We start from the raw sequence: 19,761 nt of genomic DNA on the forward strand, positions 1-19,761 counted from the left end.
TAGAAAGGGCATAGTTGAAGTGGGGAAAGTATATATAGAGAAAGGGAGGGAGGAAGCGAGGCATTTCCAGTCGCTCCGAAAGAGTACATATTATGTTTGCGTTGCGCTGCGTGCGAGGCGGGACGGGACGTGGTATAGAAAGTAGACGGCACCGACGCCGCAAAGACGCTATCTACGGCCGGACGCGGATAGAGACCGGGATGTGGACGAGCACCACACCCTTAGCACTGAGGACAGACTACGTTGTGAACAGGGAGAGAAGAATATAAGTAAAAATGGTGCAAATTTGGGTATCTAGGTAGGCATATCTAATCGACTCTACTAACGAACTCTTTCGGACCGCCGGCCGCCCATGCATACATACACAATGCTATCCGTTCCGTGCTGCCATTCTGTCTTCTTTCCTATTTTGGGTACACCGGTTCCTCCGACGCCGTGGGAAACCCAACCAAAAGTAATTCGCATAACTGAGAGGATAAAAAGAAGCGGGGGGGGGGGGATGGCGGCGACGGCCTACCACCCCCAGGTGCGCGAGGAGGCGGTGAAGACGGGGGGCTTCCACTGGATGCGCTCGGGGGCGATGGAGCGGCGCTTCTTCTGGCGGGCGCGGTCGCGCTGGCGGATGAGCGCGTCGGGCACGACGAGCTTGTGCTCGCCCTTGTGGTAGACCTGCATGCGGAGGGCCTGCAGGGTGTGCTCGACGTCCTGGGTGGTCATGGCGAGGGCGGCGGAGATGGACTCGATGCTGGACTTCTCGTCGCGGGCGTTGCAGTCGAGCAGGAGCTCGACGATGTTCTCGGACCAGTACTGGCGGTAGCTGAGCAGGCCGAGGTCGGACAGCGGCTTCTCGGGCGAGCCGAGCTTGCCCTCGATCTTGGACAGCTCGTAGGAGAACTGGATGAGCAGGCGGCCGAAGCCGCGGCGCTGGTACTGCGGCAGGGTCAGGATGCAGGCGACGTTGTAGCCGTCGGCGCTCTCCTTCTCCTTGGAGAAGTAGCCGACGAGGTGGTGGCCCTTGTCGTCCTTCTGGGTCATGACGTAGAAGAGGAACGGGTCGACGTCGTAGTAGAGCGTCTTGTGGTCGAGGAACATCTTGGAGAGCAGGCAGAGGTTGCGGCACCAGGTGCGCTGGCGGCGGCCGTCGATCTCGAAGAAGGAGACGTAGTCGTCGCGGTAGATCTCGTTGCCGGGTGGGTGCTGCAGCGTGCACTTCTGCCGGTGGCGCGCGAACGACTTGGCGTCGCCGTAGTAGCTGAGGCAGAACTCGCAGATGAAGATCAGGTCCTCCTGCGTGAACGCCTCCGGGTACGGCGAGAAGTACCACGGGAACAGGTCCCACTGCCCGAACTGCACCTTGGAGATGTTGCGGATCCGCGCCAGCTCCGCCGGGTTCTGCGTCATCGACCCGCCCGTGCGCAGCTTCTCGATCTCGGCCTCGCGGCTGAACCCGTCCTCCTTGCGGGCCCTGTCCGCCGGCGCGCCGCCGGCGCCGCCCTCGTCCTCGTCGACGTCCATCTCGTCGCCGTTTGCCGTCGGCGTCTCGGCCGCGCGGGACGCCGCCGCCGCCTCGAGGTCGCGCGGCGTCGACGGCGCCTTCGACTGCGCCTGGCTGCTGCCGGCGCTGCCGTCGGCGGCGCCGGCGCCGGCGGACAAGGGGTCGGCCCACGGGCGGGGGGTGACGGCCTCGGAGGCGACGGACTGCTCGCGCTTGGCCGGGCGCTTCTGGGCCTTGTTGCCGCCGACCTTGCGCTTGGGCGCGGTCGAGTTCTTGCCCTTGCCGTCCTTGGGCTTGTCCTTGTCCGGGTTGGGCCACTCGACGTCCTGCTCGAAGTCGATGCGGCGCACCGGCACCCACTCGTCCAGGCGCTTGTTGAAGTTGTCGAAGTTGCAGTAGCACTGCCGCCCGCTCTTCGTGTCGCGGATGCTGAGGATCTCGGCGCGCCGCGCCTGCCCGTCCTTCTCGACCATCGCGATGCAGCCGACCCGTATCGTGTCGGCCGTCGCGCGGCTCTTCTGGCGCGGCCCGTCGGGGCCTACGGCGGCCTCGCCGCCCGCCGCGCTCGGGCTCATGATGGGATCTGATGGCGTTGGCGGTCGGCTCGATGAAATCGCGGGTGGGTTGGTCGGATGGGAAATGGATGGTTGACAGGGAAGGAAACCGATGAATGGACCGAGTTGAGCTTGGAGGGGCAACTCTAATATAAGATGATTAGGTAAGAGATACGCATTGTTTAGGTAATTGGCGGTGTGCTCTGAATATTGTTCCATGTATATAAGGGTATGCAAATATGCAACTAACCGGACATCTTTAACGCCCGAATTTGGTGATACTTTCCAACCTGTCCTCGTCGTCAGGCAATTCCGGCTCGTTATATCGTACTTCCTACATCTACTCCAAGGACAGCTCTATGTGACGTCTTGATCTCTGTGCTTAATCTCCTATTGATATCCATGATACTCCACGGGGTGTGGTGTCTGACGGCACGAGGCGCGAGTCCCAACGCCGGGATTTATACGCCCGGCAACAAACAAATTAATAACTGAATTATGCTCTGCATAATTCAGGCTTTTTGCTCGAAACATCTACGGCAGGATACGAGTGGATCTAGATGCATTTGCTTTAAGCGTCAGCATTTCTCAGTCCGATCTCGAGAGATGGATATACGACTCGACCGACCTGTTCTGCGAAGGATACCCATTCCTCCATACTCCGCACGTACGGGTCCTCGTGGGCGTCTGTCGTCGACTCGTGGCCCCAGATCGTGAGCTCGTCAAACGCTGCCCTCCCCTGCATGGCGCCAACGTCGAGAGCGTCCTCGAAATCCTCTTCCGCTACAACGTCCTCCATCGCACCTTCATCCGTCTTGGGCTTCTTCGCCTCGGACTTTTCCACAACGGAGCCGTAGTAGCCTTCGGGCAGTTTCGTAGCTTTGCCGTACAGTTTCCGTCCCCGTAGGTAGGCTATCTTTTTCCCGTCTGTCCTCATCCGCAACAGGGTTAGGATGCGCGTGGTTCTCTCGTTGTCGCTGGGAATCGGGGCGCTGGGTCGACCTGTCCCCTACATACCTGGGCCTTCGCTAGGGTTCCAGTACGTGCCAATCGGGTCGACATTGCCGTCGTGGTGTATGCGACAAGGCAGCAGGTGGACCTGGCTTTTCTTCGTGAGCGATGCCTGGGGATCGACGGTGAACACCGGGGCGGCCATCTTAATATTCTTTTCCTCTCTCTTTTAAATCTGCGTAGCTAGAATACAATATGAACTACACAGGGGGGATCGATGAGACAAGGCCGAGAGGTGGGTGGTTGGAAGCCGATAAGTTGAAGTGCGACGCGTATGACAAATAAATCACTCTGAGAGACGCGTTGAATTCTGGCCCGGTCTATTTTGTCTAAAGTAGAATTGATTATAGCTGGTATTGCATTAAGCCATTCTTCTATTTGTCTATCCTAGTATCGAGGTTTCCCCTGCAATTCTAGCCCCTTATTATTCGTCGATTTTACGTCATACCATTTGCTACATCCCTTCCCTCTCGTCATACTGTCAGTCCTCTCTCAGCCTCGTAAATAGCCACTTATTTTCTTGTTTACCCGATCTCCTCTATGGCTTTGTATTGTTTTACTCAGTCTCCTCTGTGGCCATGTCTTCTGAGCAGACGTTCCCGAGAAAGGTGCCTTCGCGGCCGATAAATCTGGATCGTCCAAGGAAATCCTCGATTTGACGAGCTATGCACTTTGGCGTAAGCAGAGCTTCTCAGAGTCCGTAGGCTAGATACGGCCGTGATCGATATTGTTCGGGCTCGGGTAGCCACTTGGCTACCACTCGGTAGTCCTTACCGAGCAGTACTACGACGTCGTAAAACGAGGCTGCCTCCTAATCCCCGGTATTCGGTAAAGAGGCAGCGCATCGACGGTCTCTGGCTGGCCACGATGAAGCCACGATCAGACCGGTGGTCTTCTGTGTCTCACACCCCTTCGTTGTTCCCGCAACACTCATCCGTTTTGGCACTTGCGAGCAGGTCGCTGTCGTCACCCCGCCAGCCTTGTTTGTGGTAGGTCCCATGGCCGCGAGAGACGCCCAAATTTGCATGTCATAGCGAAAGCCGTTATCAGACGCAATAGGTATCACGACATTCCAACTACGGGGCGGCTGATGCGACTGTAAATTCCCGCCAAGAGACCCGTCTGTGAAATCCAATGAGACCCCCCCTTGCGTCTTGATCCCGGTTTCAATAAAATGCCGAACGCTGGATCGGAGGGAATACCTATTATGGTCCCTAGGACGTGCAGGGAGATCCACCGGCTCGATCTGCGTCAACACATTCGAGCTAACGATCGAGGCTTGAAAGATTGCGTGCGCAGGCTGTTATTGGGTGGGTTCAACTACACGCCTCTTTCATCCGCTCGCATGCCGCGTTGACGTCTCCCAGACCCCCCCAATCACCTCTCAGGGGTTGAAGATCTGCGTCAAAGCACACCCGAACCGACAGATTCCAACCAGACTGTCGTTGACGTCCTTGCCATGCAGCATCCACTGCGTTTTTCCGGCCGTGTCGCTTCTTCGTGAAGGGCTCTACTATAACCCAGTACAACTTCGGGGGCCAGCCCTCGGGTCCCCTTCCCGGACATGTCCCGAGCTATGTATCCCTGTCCCAACCCACAACACTGCCGCCTATCCTCTGCGGAGCAAGATGCACAAGACCCGGAGGGGGTCACGTTTTCTGCTGGGGGAGTATAATCCTGTTGGAACAAGCCGTGGCATGAATGTAACTGCGTGCGGATCCAAGATCATTCCGGATCGGCCACTTAATGCACGTAACGGAGAGATCGCTTGAAGTCGGTGCTTCGGGAAGTGTACTTCCCCGTGCCACTCTACTATATACAGTATGCATACGTTCATGGTCGCTCTTTTCTTCACTTCCCCTTGATTCCTTCCTCCTCTGCAGTTCTGCCTACGACGGTTTTACTCGGGGAAGAGGCTGTTTGGTTGTAGGGTATCCCGGGTTGCCTATGTAAACCTGTTGTTTTCTAGCAACACCAGCCAATCTTGCGGTTAATGCTTGCGTAGGGGCGGAGTGCGCGGCTGTTCGCGAACCTCTAGCCAGGTTTGAAAGCGGCGAATGCAACATGGCCTCCCCGATGCCATCGATTATCGCTCGGTCGCTCACTCGTGGAGTCGATGCTGTCCGCGGAGCGCTGGGAAGTCTCACTTGGGAGCCGGCCTTGGCGGTAGTGAAACCAGTCATCCTTGATATCTTCTCTAGAATTACGGTTGGAACACTGCTGTTAGTTGACGAGCCGGCGGGGCTCAGATCGGTATATGGGCAGAAGCCCCTGTCGAAAAGCTTCGGGTCTCCTAGCGCAAATAGCAACACCAGGCGAGCAGACGTTATCCCCAGCGTTGAAGTCAGAGTCAAGGACGATGCCTTCTGGATGCGCTTGTTCCTCTTCGCCGACATGGGATTTGCCGAATCTTACATGTTGGGCGAATTCGAATGCGCGGATTTGACAGCTTTCTTCCAGGTTGGCAGCCTATCACCTACCTGATCGTACTATACCGTAGCTGATGGAAATGGGACAGATCTTTATTGCGAATAGGGATCGGTTGAACAACGGGACCACGCTCTTCTCTTCGATATCTGGCGCAATATCAAGCGCCGCCCGAACCACGAATACGCTATCCAACTCCCTTTTAAACATCTCGGCCCATTACGATATAAGCAACGACATGTTTGCGGCCTTTCTTTCAGAGGATATGACCTACTCCTGCCCAATCTGGAGTCTCCAGGTGCCCCCATACCAGCGAGAGGAAACCCTAAACGAAGCGCAGACGACGAAACTCCACCGATTCATCAACGGTGCGAGAATAAAGCCCACCGACCACATCCTCGAGATCGGAACGGGATGGGGATCGTTTGCCATCGAAGCCGTGAAGTGCACACGATGCCGGGTGACCACCCTGACGTTGTCGAAGGAGCAGAAGGCGCTCGCCGAAAAGCGCATCGAAGCGGCGGGTTTTTCGAGCCGAATCGAGGTGTGGCTGATGGACTACCGCAACCTGCCGTCTACAGTCACCTACGACAAGATCGTCTCGATAGAGATGCTGGAAGCAGTAGGGCAGGAATATCTCGGTACATATTTCGCATGTATTCACCGGTTGCTCAAGAGAGACGGCATTGCCATGTTCCAGTGTATCACCATGCCCGAGGGGAGGCACGCGACTTACTCTAAGTCGGAAGAGTGAGATTTCCCCTTTTGCCTTGTTTCAATTCCTGCCTCGTCAGTGTAATAGGGGAGCGGAGCTGGCTACTATGACCAAGTTGTTGACACTGCCCTGCTGACTTATCTGCCGCAGCTTCATAAACAAGTACATATTCCCCAACGGATACCTGCCCTCCACAACACAGCTCCTCGACCACATCTCGAAGGAGTCCGGCGGAACGCTGATCGTGGAACGGGTTGAGAACATCGGGGGCCACTACGCCAAGACGCTGCGCCTGTGGAGGGAGAATTTCCTGCGCAACTTCGAGTCCGTCATCTCGCCGGCCCTTGCGGCGGGGTCCCCGCAGATGACACAGCGGGAGATCGACGTGTTCAAGCGGAAGTGGGTGGTACGTTTGTCCCCATGGTCCCTTTATATCTCTTATCTTCTGTCTTCTCTTTGCTGTCCCTACCTAGATGAGACGTGTGACTTGGGGATAGGATACGAGGTAATGCTGAACCATCAACTAACATGATCTCTGTTTCGTTCTTAGTACTACTTCTCGTATTGCGAAGCTGGGTTCGTGACGAAGACGCTCGGAGATGTGATTATAACCGTTGGGCGGGAGGGCGCCATGGAGCTAATGGAGGGCATACCGATATGATTAGTCGAGCCCATGAGGAGGTAGGCAGACTAAAAAGGGGGCATTGTCGCTTCTCCCACCGAGTCTCCAGGCAGGCTGTTTGTGATATTCCCCTTGGAAGAATTCAGTTCCCCCATTGTCGCGGTGGACCGAATTGGCAACAAGCCGCAGCATATTCTAGATTTCCGTGAAAACTTCAATTTATAGTCGTGCAACGGTGTACTTACTGTTGTGCAATAATAGACGCCCCATACCGTACGTTTCCAGAGATATTAGCCATGTGACGCTCATGACGGTAGTGGCGTTACTTCTACATGGCTAACCTATAACTTGTATTAGCTTACAACTTTTATCGTCGAGATGTCTAATGAGGATAGATTAAGGGGAAATCACACGGTGATACAGTGATTTGCGAACTCGACAGCGACAACCAATAAGCGGAGATAATAGTCTGAGGCAATCTGACAGCCATGACAGGTCATTTTTGGTATAACGGATTCACGGCAGAATTGAGGACGCCAGCTGAATGCCAATCACCGATGCTCAGTGTGCGCAAAGAGCAAAGAGACCTCGTGGGGTATATCGATGACCTAGGTTGCTATGATGGTGTGTACGAAAGTGTGAACCCATTTCTCGTCTCAAAACCCCGCCTGTTCCCTAGACTACTCAGACTGAGACTGGGCAACACCCTCTGGAGATTGTGCCGTAGTAGTAGTTAGCTACTTAGCAGCACAAGCTGGAAACTCAACATTTAATGGGAGTAGTTAGGGGCGATTTGATGTAGGTAGTTGTTTGGGGCCGTTGCGGTATTATCATAATGCGAATAGGGGTCGGGCTTCAGTCTTCTGGAACTGCCCATAGTGTGTACACAACAGGAGAAGAATTTTTCTCGGAGTATTATTATCCAGATCGATCCGAGGAGCTCATCCAAAGTCTTGGTTCCTCCGTTTACGAGAAAACACGCATTCGTTTCCATGATAGAACGGAAAAGATGCGCTCACGATATGGAAGGTGGCTGGGGCGGGCAGAGCTTGGAGAACTGTCCTGCACACCACAACGGTAAATCAGCAGACGCCGCCGTGCGGCGGACGAAATATTGTATGTACAGAGATTAGTATTATAGAGTATCACTTCCCATATGCATACTCCATTCATCACCGCTTCCATGCTTTATCTTTTCCAACATCAATGCTTCTTCTTCTTCTTCTTTTTCTTCTTCTTCTTTTTCTTCTTCTTCGCCGCCCCTTCGCCCCTTGCCGCATTCCTACTTGCGCCACCGACGGTCTCGGTCGCCGTCGACGTCTCGAGCAGGCCGTACCTGGCCGCGTTCTGGACGTCGAAGTCGGACTTGCGGCGGCGGAAGAGCAGCATGGCGACGCGGGCGTCCTCGATGCTGGAGTGGGAGCCGTTCTGGATCTCGACGCCGAGGATCTCGCGGGCGAGGGCGCGCAGCGCGGGGCGGCGGCCGTTGCCGTAGCGGCGGAAGCCGGCGAAGCGCGCGGTGTCGCGGACGTCGCGGTCCGGGTGGTCGAGCTGGAGGGCGGCGAGGTCGTGGCGCAGGTCGTGGCCGACGAGCACGCGGCCGCGCAGCAGCGCGGCGACCGCGGCGCGCACCTCGTCGAAGCCGCGCGCCGCCGCCAGCGTCCGCGCCGTGATCCCCGTGATCGCCGTCCGGAAGTCCGTCACCCGCTCCGCCGGCCGCACGAACGAGTCGTACACCTGCCGCCCGTGGAAGTCCACCACGCTCGCCCGCGCCAGCGCCGACACCTCCCCGCCCGGCCCCGCCACCCCCACCATCTCGCAGTCCAGCGCCACGTACTTGCCTACCTCGATCCCCGCCGCTAGGCCCTCGTTGACCCGCGGCGCGCCCCCCGTCTTCAGCGCCGCGTTGTCCCGCACGCCCAGGCCGTATGCCTCCGCCAGGGCCTCGGCTGACACGTCGTTGTCTTCGGCCCAGAGCGCGAGCGATGGCGCGACCGTCGCCGGCGTCCCCCGCGCGATCGCAGAGGACTGCGTGACGCCCATCTTTGGCTTTGCTGAGGGCTGGCGACGGCTCTTGGCGGGCGTACCCGAGGGTGGCGGATATTGTGCCAGGGCCTTGTGGGGGGTTTGGGACTTCTGCCGTTTGGAAGGGGATTCTGACGGAAGGTTGCTAGTAGCTCTCCTCTTGTGGGAGACTCTGTTTGCGGAGGGGGCGGCAGTGGTAGCAGCGGTGGTGGCGGGAGAGATAGCGGTACTGGTGGACTCGGCCTTGATCTTTGCTTGAAGCTGTTTCCAGTTGGAGGACAACTCTGGTGCCATTGCTCTCTACGTCGCAGGAGGGACTGGTCTCCTTAATGATGACATGGGCGTGGATGAGAGGGCTATATGGAGTGTTTGCACTCACGGCTGCCCGGCCGTGGCCTGGTCTCGTTTGGTCTTGGTAGCCGGAGATCCTCGATCTTTCACAGAGGGTTTGATGCCAAGATCGACCTTTTATGCCTGGGAAACCGGCCCCTTGAGAGATTCGTAGAGGGGTCTTAAAGATACACCGGAAGCTATATAGGATAGCGGAAGATGAGGGAACTCAAATAGCTTATGTGTTGTGTAGAGTAAGAATAAGTTTTGACGATACCTAAGATGTAGGTAGGTAAGGTATGGGAAGAAGAGTGGACTGGAGATGCAGTTCCCGATTTTCAGATACTCTTTTAATGCGATTCTTGCTCGGCAATATGCAATAGTATATGCATCTAACCCGATAGTTGCTTATCGCGTCTTGGCATATGCAAGCACTTAGAGTACACGCCTGTGATTGGCCTGGTAGAGTATCGCGTTCCCCTGGCCATTTTCTCCACGCGACGCGTCCCAACCCATTCTGCCCCTCCGTAATTTTTAATATCTGGTTGGACCTCGCAGTGACCGCCTTTCCCTCCCAACATCGCCCAAAAACCCGTTTGTTGGTATTGCCGCAGTTTTCCCCCTCTTCACAATGGCGACTCCGAGTGATGCTGGCTTTCCCATGTCCGACGCCCCTTCCAGGGCTGCCACTACCCCTAGGCAGAGACAATTCGCCAGAGGTTCTTCAGCACGTCCGCGAGGACCGCCGTCTGAGAGTCTGGCAGCACCCAGCGACGACGAGGCCGACGGCTTCGCAGATGACCAGGTCCCTGGCCGCACAAGAAGACGGGATCCCGGTAGCGTCCCGCGGGTGGAGGATAGGATTGGTATCACCGTCCAAGAGCACTTTGAGACCTTCATCGAAGAGTGAGCTGCCTCTGCCTCGCCGATCTGGCCAGTCTCGCTGACTGGTGATTAGGTTTATCGAAGACCCGTTGTCCTCCGGTGCGCCGACATCGAGCGCCGTAACCACCGACAAGTTCTACGTCGCTCAAATCCACGGCATGCGTATCTACCAGCTATCCACCTTCTACGTAAACTACAGCCACGTCGCCAGCTACCAGAATGGCGGCCTAGCCAATGCCATCAACACCCAATACTACCGATTTCTACCCTTCCTCACCAATGCCTTACACAACATGATTGCCAAGTACGAACCGCAGTACTTCCGCGAGCATCGTCAAGCCACGGCTTCCAGCAACCAGACCACGTCGGGCGCGAGCAACGTCGGCTCGGCCAGCCAATCGGAGCTCCAGGGGAGCAAGACGGCTAACCAGCAGACAGACAAGCTGTTCGCCATTGCCTTTTACAACCTACCTCTCGTCTCCCGCATTCGTAGCCTGCGGGCCAGGAACGTCGGCCAGCTTCTCTCTATATCCGGAACCGTGACTCGCACGTCGGAAGTGCGGCCCGAGCTGTCGCTGGGGACCTTCATCTGCGAGAACTGCCGTTCGGTCATACCAAACGTCGAGCAGACGTTCCGATATACGGAGCCGACACAGTGTCCTAACGCAGAGTGCGGAAACCGTCTCGCGTGGCAGCTCGACATTCGGCAGAGCACCTTTGTCGACTGGCAGAAGGTCCGCATCCAAGAGAACAGCTCGGAAATCCCCACCGGCAGCATGCCACGGACGATGGACGTCATCCTACGGGGCGAGATGGTTGACCGGGCCAAGGCCGGCGAGAAATGCATATTCACGGGCGCCCTGATCGTGGTGCCGGACGTGAGCCAGCTGGGCCTTCCCGGAGTCAGGCCGGTAGCGATCCGAGACGACCGAGATGCGACGCGCAACAACGATGTCGGCGGTAGTGGAGTTTCCGGCCTCAAGTCTCTCGGCGTACGTGATCTCACCTACCGACTCGCTTTCCTCGCCAACATGGTCACCCCCGACACGTCCGGGCAGGGCCAATCTGCCTCGCGACAGGCCCGCGACATCATCAATTCTCTCACCCAAACCTCGACTGACTCGGGCGAAAGTGTCGAAGAGGCTCAAACGGCGGTCCTAAACTCGATGACGCCCAGCGAGATCGACGAGCTCCGTGAGATGGTCCACAGCGACCACATCTACCATCGTCTCGTCCAGTCGCTCGCGCCTACGGTATATGGCCACGAGATAGTCAAGAAGGGTCTGCTCCTGCAGCTGATGTCCGGCGTGCACAAAACGACGGCCGAAGGTATGGCGCTCCGAGGCGACATCAACATCTGCATCGTGGGCGATCCGTCAACCTCGAAGTCGCAGTTCCTCAAGTACGTCTGCTCGTTCGCGCCCCGCGCCGTCTACACGTCGGGCAAGGCGTCGTCGGCGGCCGGTCTCACAGCGGCGGTGATGAAGGACGAGGAGACGGGCGAGTTCACGATCGAGGCGGGCGCGCTCATGCTGGCGGACAACGGCATCTGCTGCATCGACGAGTTCGACAAGATGGACATCGCGGACCAGGTGGCGATCCACGAGGCGATGGAGCAGCAGACCATCTCGATCGCCAAGGCGGGCATCCAGGCGACGCTCAACGCGCGCACGTCGATCCTCGCGGCGGCGAACCCGGTCGGCGGCCGGTACAACCGCAAGACGACGCTGCGCGCCAACATCAACATGTCGGCGCCCATCATGTCGCGCTTCGACCTCTTCTTCGTCGTGCTCGACGAGTGCAACGAGGCCGTCGACCGCCACCTCGCCGAGCACATCGTCGGCATCCACGCGCTGCGCGACGCCGCCATCGAGCCCGAGTTCGGCACCGAGCGGCTCCAGCGCTACATCCGGTTCGCGCGCACGTTCCGGCCCGAGTTCGCGCCCGAGGCGCGCGAGCGCCTCGTCGCCAAGTACAAGGAGCTGCGCGCCGACGACGCCCAGGGCGGCGTCGGCCGCCACTCGTACCGCATCACCGTGCGCCAGCTCGAGAGCCTGATCCGGCTCTCCGAGGCCATCGCCAAGGCCAACTGCGTCGAGGAGATCACGCCCGACTTCGTCGACGAGGCGTCCAACCTGCTGCGGCAGAGCATCATCTCGGTCGAGCACGACGACGTCGAGATGTACGACGACGACGACGACGGGGACGGCGCCGGCGCCGCCAACGGCGAAGACGTGCCGCCCGAAGACGACTCCGCCGCGCTCCTGGCCGCCGCGGACGCGGCCGCGGGGGTGACTAGCCACGACGAGGACGGCGACGCGGCGATGGGCGAGGGCGACGCGGGGGCGGAGGCGGGCCGGGCTAGCGAGCAGCCTTCCACCGCGGACGCGGCGCCGGCGCGGAAGAAGACGGCCATCACGTACGACAAGTACGTGGCGATGGTGAACCTGATCGTGTCGCGGGTGAACGAGGACGAGGCGTCGGGGGCGGGCGAGGGCGTCGACGGCGAGGCGCTCGCGCAGTGGTACCTCGAGCAGATAGAGAACGAGCTCGAGGGCGAGGAGGACTACCACCGCGAGCTGGGCATCGCGAAGATGGTGCTGCGGAAGATGGTCAAGGTGAGTTTCCTTGCGGCCCCCTCCATTCCCCCTTTTTTTTCCTTTTCTTCATCTTCTCATCTTCTCGTATTCCGTTCCCTGCTTCCCCCCCGCGGACTCTTGTACACACTACTACCCTCTTCCCGTCCCTCCGTCTATGCCCATCCAGCAGCCGAACCGCGCGCTAACGAGACCTCCCCCCCTAAAACAGGACAACATCCTCATGGCGGTGCGCGGCGAGGGGCTCGCCGAAGAGGACGCCGAGGCGCAGGCGACGGCGGCAGCGGCCGGCGACGGAGACCCCGCGCCCTCGCAGCGGGTCGTGTACGTGCTGCACCCCAACTGCGCGGTCGAGGAGTTCTAAGCGCGCCGGGTCCGCCTGTCGGCGCGGGCCCGCGCGGCGCTGCGAAAAGAGCCGGTACGCGCGCGGGAGGCAGCGCGTCACACGGCGGCGGCGGCGGCGGCGGCGGCGGCGGCGGCGGGAATGCGAGGCGGAGGCGCAGCAGATCGATCTGCCGCCGCGCGCAGGCCTATACGAAGGCCTACGGCTGAACGCGGGAGTGAGACGGGGACCATGTCAGCGGGGGCTAGGTTGCCGGAGAGAAGAGCGCGCCGGCGTGCGCGACGCCGATATATCTATCTATAGAATGTAGGCAGGCCTTTCCGCGCGAGGCTGCGAGGGCAATGCGTCGGATGCTCGCGGTGGGGGGGGGGCAGGCGTCCGGAGTCTTCTCTAGGCGGAGCCGCGATGCGACGAGGGCACGAGACGCGACGATACTACGAATGCGGGCGGGAACCAGCCCGGGTTAAGGCAGGGCCGCGGCGAGGGCAATACAAGAGAATTCGTTAATCCGGGCCCGAGGCCGTGTCTGCTGCGTGACCTGGAGACTCCGTGCGTGCGTGCGTGCGTAGGGGCCGGCGGCCAGCCAGCCAGCCAGCCAGCACGCCGAGAACGACTCCCCTGTGCGGGATGCCTACGCGTGTAATATATCCCCCGTCCTCGCGATCACCCGCCTATCCGTTTTTTTCGTCTTCTTCCAGCCTTGCCTCGATCCAACGCTCCCTCACTACGCGCCGCCTCGTCGCGTCTGCCCCCTCCCCGCCACGCCTACACCCCCGCCGCCGGTTCACACCCGCCTGCCTTCGCACAGACCCGGACGTACGCGCTTGTCCCAGGCGCGATTCCGCCGCGCTACGCAGGGGAAGCTGAGGGACGACTACGCAGTGGGGAGCTACGTAGCAGCTAGTAGACTTATTTGTGACGAGACAAGCGAAAGCAAAAAAAAAGGCTAACCTAGGATTCGTCGGCGTGGCAATCGACATCGTAGTCACGCAACGAGCCGGGCGGACGTCGCCTCACGTCGGTATCATGCCTCACGCGCCCGGTACGAGTAGCTACGTCAGAGGGATTTACTCCTGGAGTCAGAGTAGAGGGGGAGCACACTACACATACACAGGAACACATATGGCACACGATGATGATGAGAAGTAGTCTCTCTATTAACTTAAATTCTGGCCGGAATCGGCCGATGTTGTCCTGTTGCGGGTGGCAGTGGTAGTAGTCGTCGTCGTCGTCGTCGGAGTAGTTGTAATAGTAGTGGTTGTAGTAGTAGTAATAATAATAGTAATAGTAGGAGTCATCTCCCGTGATACCCAGCGGCAAAGAGCGGTGCGTAGATAGGGCCGTCCGAGATACAATTTATCGTCTTTCATCACTCCGTTTCTTTTCTTCTGGCTCTCTCCCTCTTTCCCTCCGTTTCCCCTTGATTCGTATGCCAGGAGGTTGGGAGTAGGAGGGGGGGAGGAGCAGGAGTGGATAGACGGCGGAATTCTGTTTCTCGCCCGAGACTTATATACCCTGCACTGCTATTGTCTGAGAAAGCTCATGTATAGCAGAATGAAGGGGGGAGGTGGACAGAGATTGGTCGGTCTTTCGCGATACCCAAGTGGCTCTCCGCACGCGGGTATCGACTCCCGGACTGGTTTATTTTCTGTTATCACATAGTAGACGGGAACCCCCCCCTTTCCTGTACCTAGTGGTCGTATGCTCGGAGAAAAGCACCGATGCCTCCTACGCCAACGCCCCCCGCAAAAAAGGATTTCATGATCCGAAATTTCCGTCCCATGCATGAAAGTCGTGGCCCGTCACGATGTAGACAAATGCATTCCCACTACCGAGTATGCTTCTGGGAGAGCCCATCGCGGGGCGGTCCACAGCTGGCCGATGGGTGTCGGTCGTAGAGAGACGGTCATGAGAACTCCTTTCGTAACCATAGTTTGGTACCGGGGGTCGTCACGTCGTGGAAAAATAAGAAAAGACCTATGCCGTCCCTCCACACGAGAATAACGCGGAAATTATTGCATTGGCAATTTGTTGTACACGCCGTCATCCTGGCTGATTACTACCCGCAATGACAGCAATATATGAATAGAAGCCGCAACGTCAAGTCACGGTTCCGACGGTGGTTTGTAAGAGTATACAGGTCGGGGGCGGGTCAGACCAAGACTCCCAAGTAGAGCGCGACCGAGCCCGTGTAGGTGCTCCGTCACTTAGCAGCAGTATCCGCATCCGCCAATTGCCTCCGTATTTACGACTGCGCTGCTGAGGTGGACGAGGGGTGTCGACCCCAGTTCTCTGCCCGAGGTCTATACCCGCGTCCGTTGCGGCTGGGAGGGGGCCGGCCGGGCGAAGACGACGAGGCGTGTTCGTTTACGTGGTCTGGGTGCTCTCTACCCCCCCGCTGGCCGCCACGATTCGACAAGCGTCGGGGGTTTACCCGAGGTCCGGACCGACGCGGGTTGCTGAAAGACCTATTGCTGTTCGCGAACGAAATCGGAACTGTCTTCACCTCTGGCATCCCCGGGGCGGAGATACGGATTACGCTCTTGCCGTTCAAGATTTCGTGTGGGAACCTGAACGACTCGGCGCCCGTGGGATCGACTCGTAGTTTGGCTGGCACAGGGTCGAAGTCAGGCTCGACGGCTTGCCATAGCGCATCCGGCGCTTCGCTAGGGAGCTTGACGGCCGGGAGCGAGCCCATCTCTTGCTCTCCGAAACATTCCTCGGCCATTTCCCTGGAAGTATAGTCACTATCCTCGGTGGCTATAGAGCTCACAGAATGCGATAGACTGGGCAAGGCGACAGTCGCGGGGTCATATGATTGTTGTGTATAGTCCAATGCAATTCTACTTGACGAGTCAACGGCCATAGACCGAGCTGGAGGAGTCGACTTCTTCCCCATAAGACTGTTAATCTTGTCCTGCCAGTTCTCCTGAGACGCAATCTCGTGAGGCTTCTGAGGGATCCCTCCGTATCCCTTGCCTCTGCTCGACGGTCGCGGAGCCGTCGGTTGCTGAGGCGGTCGGGACGACGCGGAGGCGGCAGCGGCAGCGGCGGCAAATGAAGCTGGTACAGGCTTAGCGGGTGGTATGACGGGAGTGGGCGCGGCCGAGTTTGACGGAGGCAGCTTCACTATCGGACGAGCCGGCGGCAAGGCTACATGCGGGCGAGTGACGTCGCCGTCGAAGACCGGGTGGCCGTCTGCAGTGGGCGGGGGTGGAGTCGGAGACTTCGTCCGAACGATCGGCTCCTGAATACGGCTGTAATCATGCGGAGGCGCGTCGCGCGCGGGGAAGAATCGCGAGCTGCTCCTAGCCTGGTTTGCTGGGCCGGGTACTGCGCCAGCGGTGTGCCCGACGGACGGTTGCCTGCTAAACTCAGACCGAGCACCGTTCGTTTCGTTTCTGGACACGTCCGCCCTAGGACGATAGAATTCCGAAGACCCCAGTCCTTTGCGCTCCGAATGAGTGCCGTCTGGGCGGTCTGATATGTCCGATGGGGCTTCGCCGTGCGTCTTGAAGCTTGGACCGGCCACAGTGCGCTTGCCTGACTCGTTCAAATCGACAGCGCGCCAGGTATCCTTCACAGCAATCGGCGCGGGCTCGCCTCGGGTCTTGCGCGATTCTTGTATTTCGAGTGCGATTCGCCTGTCGTCCTCTACAGGATCGTAGGTCTGCCACGCACCCAAGCCAGTGGGCTCGGGTCCACGGGTTCGAGGGGGGCCGATGGGAGCTAGGCGATTGCCGGGTATCGCCTCGGGGCGCACCGGCGGCTGCGAAGTTGTGCGAGGAGGTCCGATAGGCGCCGGACGATGATTTCGTTCTGAGATAGGAGCTGGGTGAGAATCAGGCAAGGTCCCCAAGTCTGGGTTGAAAGTGCCGTTTCCCAGAGAACGATCATTCCCTGGGGCACCCCAGACATTTCGCGACGTATTTTGGGGACCATTGCCCCAGGTCGTGAATCGCTCCGGGTGCTGCGGGGTGTCAGGCCAGTGAGCCGGGGGTTGGGCCTTGGGAGCGGTAGTAGTATGAGCCGTAGAGGTCCTAGACCTCTCAGCCTCTCCAAGAGGCCGCCTAGCATCCCCGTTGATTTGGCTGCTAGCACCAAGGTTCTCACGGCCGATCGATCCGACGGTTCTCGGTGCCGACTGCTCGGGTTCGGGCTGAGGCTCTGACGTACTTCCAGAGTTGGCTGCCGGAATACCTTCTCGCGGAGCATGCACGGGCGGTGCGGGGGATTCTTCCTTCTTCTCCTCCTTTTTCGCACTCCTACGTTCGGGAGCCGGACCCATCGCCTTCAGCTTCTCGGCAATTCGGGCTTTACGGGCCTCTTCTTCGCGAGCTTCCTCTTCCAACCTTCTCTTGATAGCCTGCTCGCGACGATCGCGCATGACTCTTTTCTGTATCTCGTAGTCATCCTCTAGCGGCACCGCGTCGGGAGCTGTCAAATTGTGATAGGGTGTAGCGTAGGCCTGACCAGGGGACGGGCGTGGTTGGTACGGGTGACTAGGTTGGAATCGTGGCGTGTGCTGGTTGTCGATTGGAGAAAAGGTTCTGGCAGAGAGGGGACTCTCGGCGCCCGCAGTAGCGACAGAGGCAGATCGCGACTGGAGAAACTCGGTAGGTGGTAGGATATCGTGGGGCTTTCCGAGTTTATGAGCAAGCATACCGCTGCTGCCGCTCACGTTAGAAGAGCCACGGCGCCGGCCATATGGGACTTCGTGTCCGCCGGTCCGACTTGTCTGAAAGGCAGCAGACGGCTCAGCTGGACCTTGCTGCTCGTGATGAGGTCGTTGGAGTACGGCGGGTTGACGGCTGTGGATGTCGCCCCTAGAGCCTTTACGATCCGCTACCGGCTCGTACCGTCCGGATTGCGAATTGTATAGCTGGCTATGGTTACTCGAGTTGCCTTCCCGGAAGCCGGATCGACTGAAGTCGTCCGCCGCGATCTCTTTGGCTGGAGGCGGGGGTGGGCCCTGAGCAGCAACGGGGTCTCGCAGCGGGAGACGCGGAACCGACGCGGGTGCAAAAACCTCCATCTGGCCAGGAGGTATCTTGTCGACCGGCGGCAGACGCGCCCAGGGTGACTTGGCTGGTGTAGGCGGCGCCGGCGGTTTCGCAACCAGGGTGGGCTTTTCGGGCGCACCTTTGAGTACGAGGCTCTTCGCCGAAGCGAGGGTGCCCGGCTTGACAGGAGGGGACGCGGTTGCGCTCGCCGTCGGCGCGGGCGACTTCGACTTAGGCGGAGCGGGCGACGCTTCTTTGCTCAGAGCAGCGTGCGGCGGGGTGGGATTTGAGCTACTTTCGTCGGCTTGCGGTAGGGTAATTTTAGTGCCATCGGTCCATGTTATGGTCTCTGGTGCCCACTCCTCGTCGTCGTCGATATCTGCCCAGTTCGACTGGCCTTTGGTGTCTTCCGGACCCAGACGGCCTGCCATATGTATTCCATACTTGTGCATTAACTCCTCGTCGGATAGTTTCTTCTGTTCAGGTTGGGTGACAGCTGAAAAGGAAAAAGAAAAAAAGTTAGCAGAAATGGACGAGAAATGCAATTTGCACCTAAGCAGACTCTGGGTATTATTATCACGACTTACGTCTATTGCGATTCCATACTGTATTCGGGTCGGGGGCAGTTGCAGGCTTGCCGTTGGTGCTCAGGGTCTTGGTAGAGCCACCTAAACTACTACCGGATTTGGCAACCAACTTGAGGCGCGAGGCGGAGTTACTAGGGGTAGATTGCGACATGGCGGAAGTAGAGCCAGCGGAAGAGTCGGTTCGCAAAGTAGAACTCGTGGCGGCCTTGGAGGCCAAAAAGGTGCGATTCACAGAAACGGACTTGAAGCTCTGGGGCCTCTTGACAGCAGAGGAGTTTCGTACATGGCTCTTGTCGTCAAAGTGCTTCGAAGGGTCTGCCTTGGATGTTTCCGTATCCGAACCGCCGCTCACACTGACCTCGGCCGAGTTGACTAGCTCGTCAACGATGTCTGTGATCTGTTTATTCTCGACTTCTAGGGAAGCACCATTTAGGAGAGCACTCGAACGATCGACATCCCGAGCATCATGGCTTGCGGTAGCGGGCTGAGTCTGCGGAGAAGATGCACGTGAGCAGGCGTACTTGCGACGAGGCAGATATCGGGATAGCTGCATAAGGTCGAGGAGAAGAGGGCCGGACTACAGAAAGGAAGAGGAAGAGAAGGGGGGAGGACGAGGGCAGAGGCAGATACGGGGAGGGGCGGAGAGGGGAACAGGGCGAGAAGGCGTAGGAGCAAAAAGATGCCTTGGGGTCAGGTGTAACTTACGAGGGCTGGTTCAGTTAAAGATGCATCAGGCTGATCCAGGGTTGGCTCTGTCGCCATCATCCAGCTTGAGCGGTCGCGAAACTTGTATGCTAGTGTCGCGATCAGAGGGCACGGTAGGATTGTGCGATCCGCGGAGGGTCAAAAGAGATGCGTTGGTTGCGAGGAAGGCTGACAAGTGATGGGATGCGGTCAGTTTCGTGGTTGCGTAGGGGTTTACTTGGCATGAGTTTGTGAGAAATTGGGGTTGGTTACTCACAGGCTGCGGATGCCAGGTCGGTTAGTAGTCTGGCAGTGGTGGAGGAGGAGGAGGAGGTGGTGGGTGAGAAGTGCCTGGAGATATGCCTTTCTCCGTCTTCCTAGCGGGTAGAGAGAGGCAGGGCTAGAGGTCGGTAGAGAAGAGAACAGGGAAAATACAAGGGGAAAAAAAAGAGGGCCAAATTAGCCGCGTTCGCAGAGGGTGCG

At 58.5% G+C, this 19,761-nt stretch overlaps 6 protein-coding genes across 6 annotated transcripts; 2 read left to right on the plus strand and 4 right to left on the minus strand.

Moving 5' to 3' along the window:
* Positions 1-487: 487 nt before the first annotated feature.
* On the minus strand, positions 488-1,596 carry GGS23DRAFT_575831 (acyl-CoA N-acyltransferase). Its single transcript, XM_051516816.1, has one exon. The coding sequence runs from the start codon at positions 1,513-1,515 to the stop codon at positions 514-516; it is 1,002 nt and encodes a 333-aa protein (XP_051370310.1). The 5' UTR covers positions 1,516-1,596; the 3' UTR covers positions 488-513.
* A 612-nt stretch (positions 1,597-2,208) lies between these two features.
* GGS23DRAFT_575833 (ribonuclease H1 small subunit) lies at positions 2,209-3,367 on the minus strand. Its single transcript, XM_051516817.1, has 3 exons — positions 3,067-3,367; positions 2,678-2,976; positions 2,209-2,605 (listed from the first exon to the last, which is right to left on the minus strand). Exons 1-3 carry the CDS (start codon positions 3,203-3,205, stop codon positions 2,546-2,548), a joined length of 498 nt encoding a protein of 165 aa, XP_051370311.1. The 5' UTR covers positions 3,206-3,367; the 3' UTR covers positions 2,209-2,545.
* A 1,757-nt stretch (positions 3,368-5,124) lies between these two features.
* Positions 5,125-6,863, plus strand: GGS23DRAFT_598380 (cyclopropane-fatty-acyl-phospholipid synthase; the record flags this gene model as incomplete). Its single annotated transcript, XM_051518764.1, has 4 exons — positions 5,125-5,520; positions 5,579-6,237; positions 6,353-6,608; positions 6,753-6,863. 4 exons carry the CDS (start codon positions 5,125-5,127, stop codon positions 6,861-6,863), a joined length of 1,422 nt encoding a protein of 473 aa, XP_051370312.1.
* Positions 6,864-7,907: 1,044 nt separating this feature from the next.
* On the minus strand, positions 7,908-9,481 carry GGS23DRAFT_611693 (ribonuclease H-like domain-containing protein). Its single transcript, XM_051520434.1, has one exon. The coding sequence runs from the start codon at positions 9,141-9,143 to the stop codon at positions 8,028-8,030; it is 1,116 nt and encodes a 371-aa protein (XP_051370313.1). The 5' UTR covers positions 9,144-9,481; the 3' UTR covers positions 7,908-8,027.
* A 173-nt stretch (positions 9,482-9,654) lies between these two features.
* Positions 9,655-13,165, plus strand: GGS23DRAFT_575848 (MCM-domain-containing protein). Its single transcript, XM_051516818.1, has 3 exons — positions 9,655-10,085; positions 10,138-12,682; positions 12,873-13,165. Exons 1-3 carry the CDS (start codon positions 9,811-9,813, stop codon positions 13,023-13,025), a joined length of 2,973 nt encoding a protein of 990 aa, XP_051370314.1. The 5' UTR covers positions 9,655-9,810; the 3' UTR covers positions 13,026-13,165.
* A 1,855-nt stretch (positions 13,166-15,020) lies between these two features.
* Positions 15,021-19,267, minus strand: GGS23DRAFT_141415 (uncharacterized protein). The gene is made up of 2 exons (XM_051511266.1): positions 18,595-19,267; positions 15,021-18,503 (listed from the first exon to the last, which is right to left on the minus strand). The coding sequence occupies exons 1-2, from the start codon at positions 19,145-19,147 to the stop codon at positions 15,250-15,252; spliced, it is 3,807 nt and encodes a 1,268-aa protein (XP_051370315.1). The 5' UTR covers positions 19,148-19,267; the 3' UTR covers positions 15,021-15,249.
* Positions 19,268-19,761: the final 494 nt, after the last annotated feature.

This window comes from Durotheca rogersii (assembly GCF_024521655.1).
Source record: "Durotheca rogersii strain YMJ 92031201 chromosome Unknown GGS23scaffold_17, whole genome shotgun sequence".
NCBI classification, from domain to species: domain Eukaryota; kingdom Fungi; phylum Ascomycota; class Sordariomycetes; order Xylariales; family Xylariaceae; genus Durotheca; species Durotheca rogersii.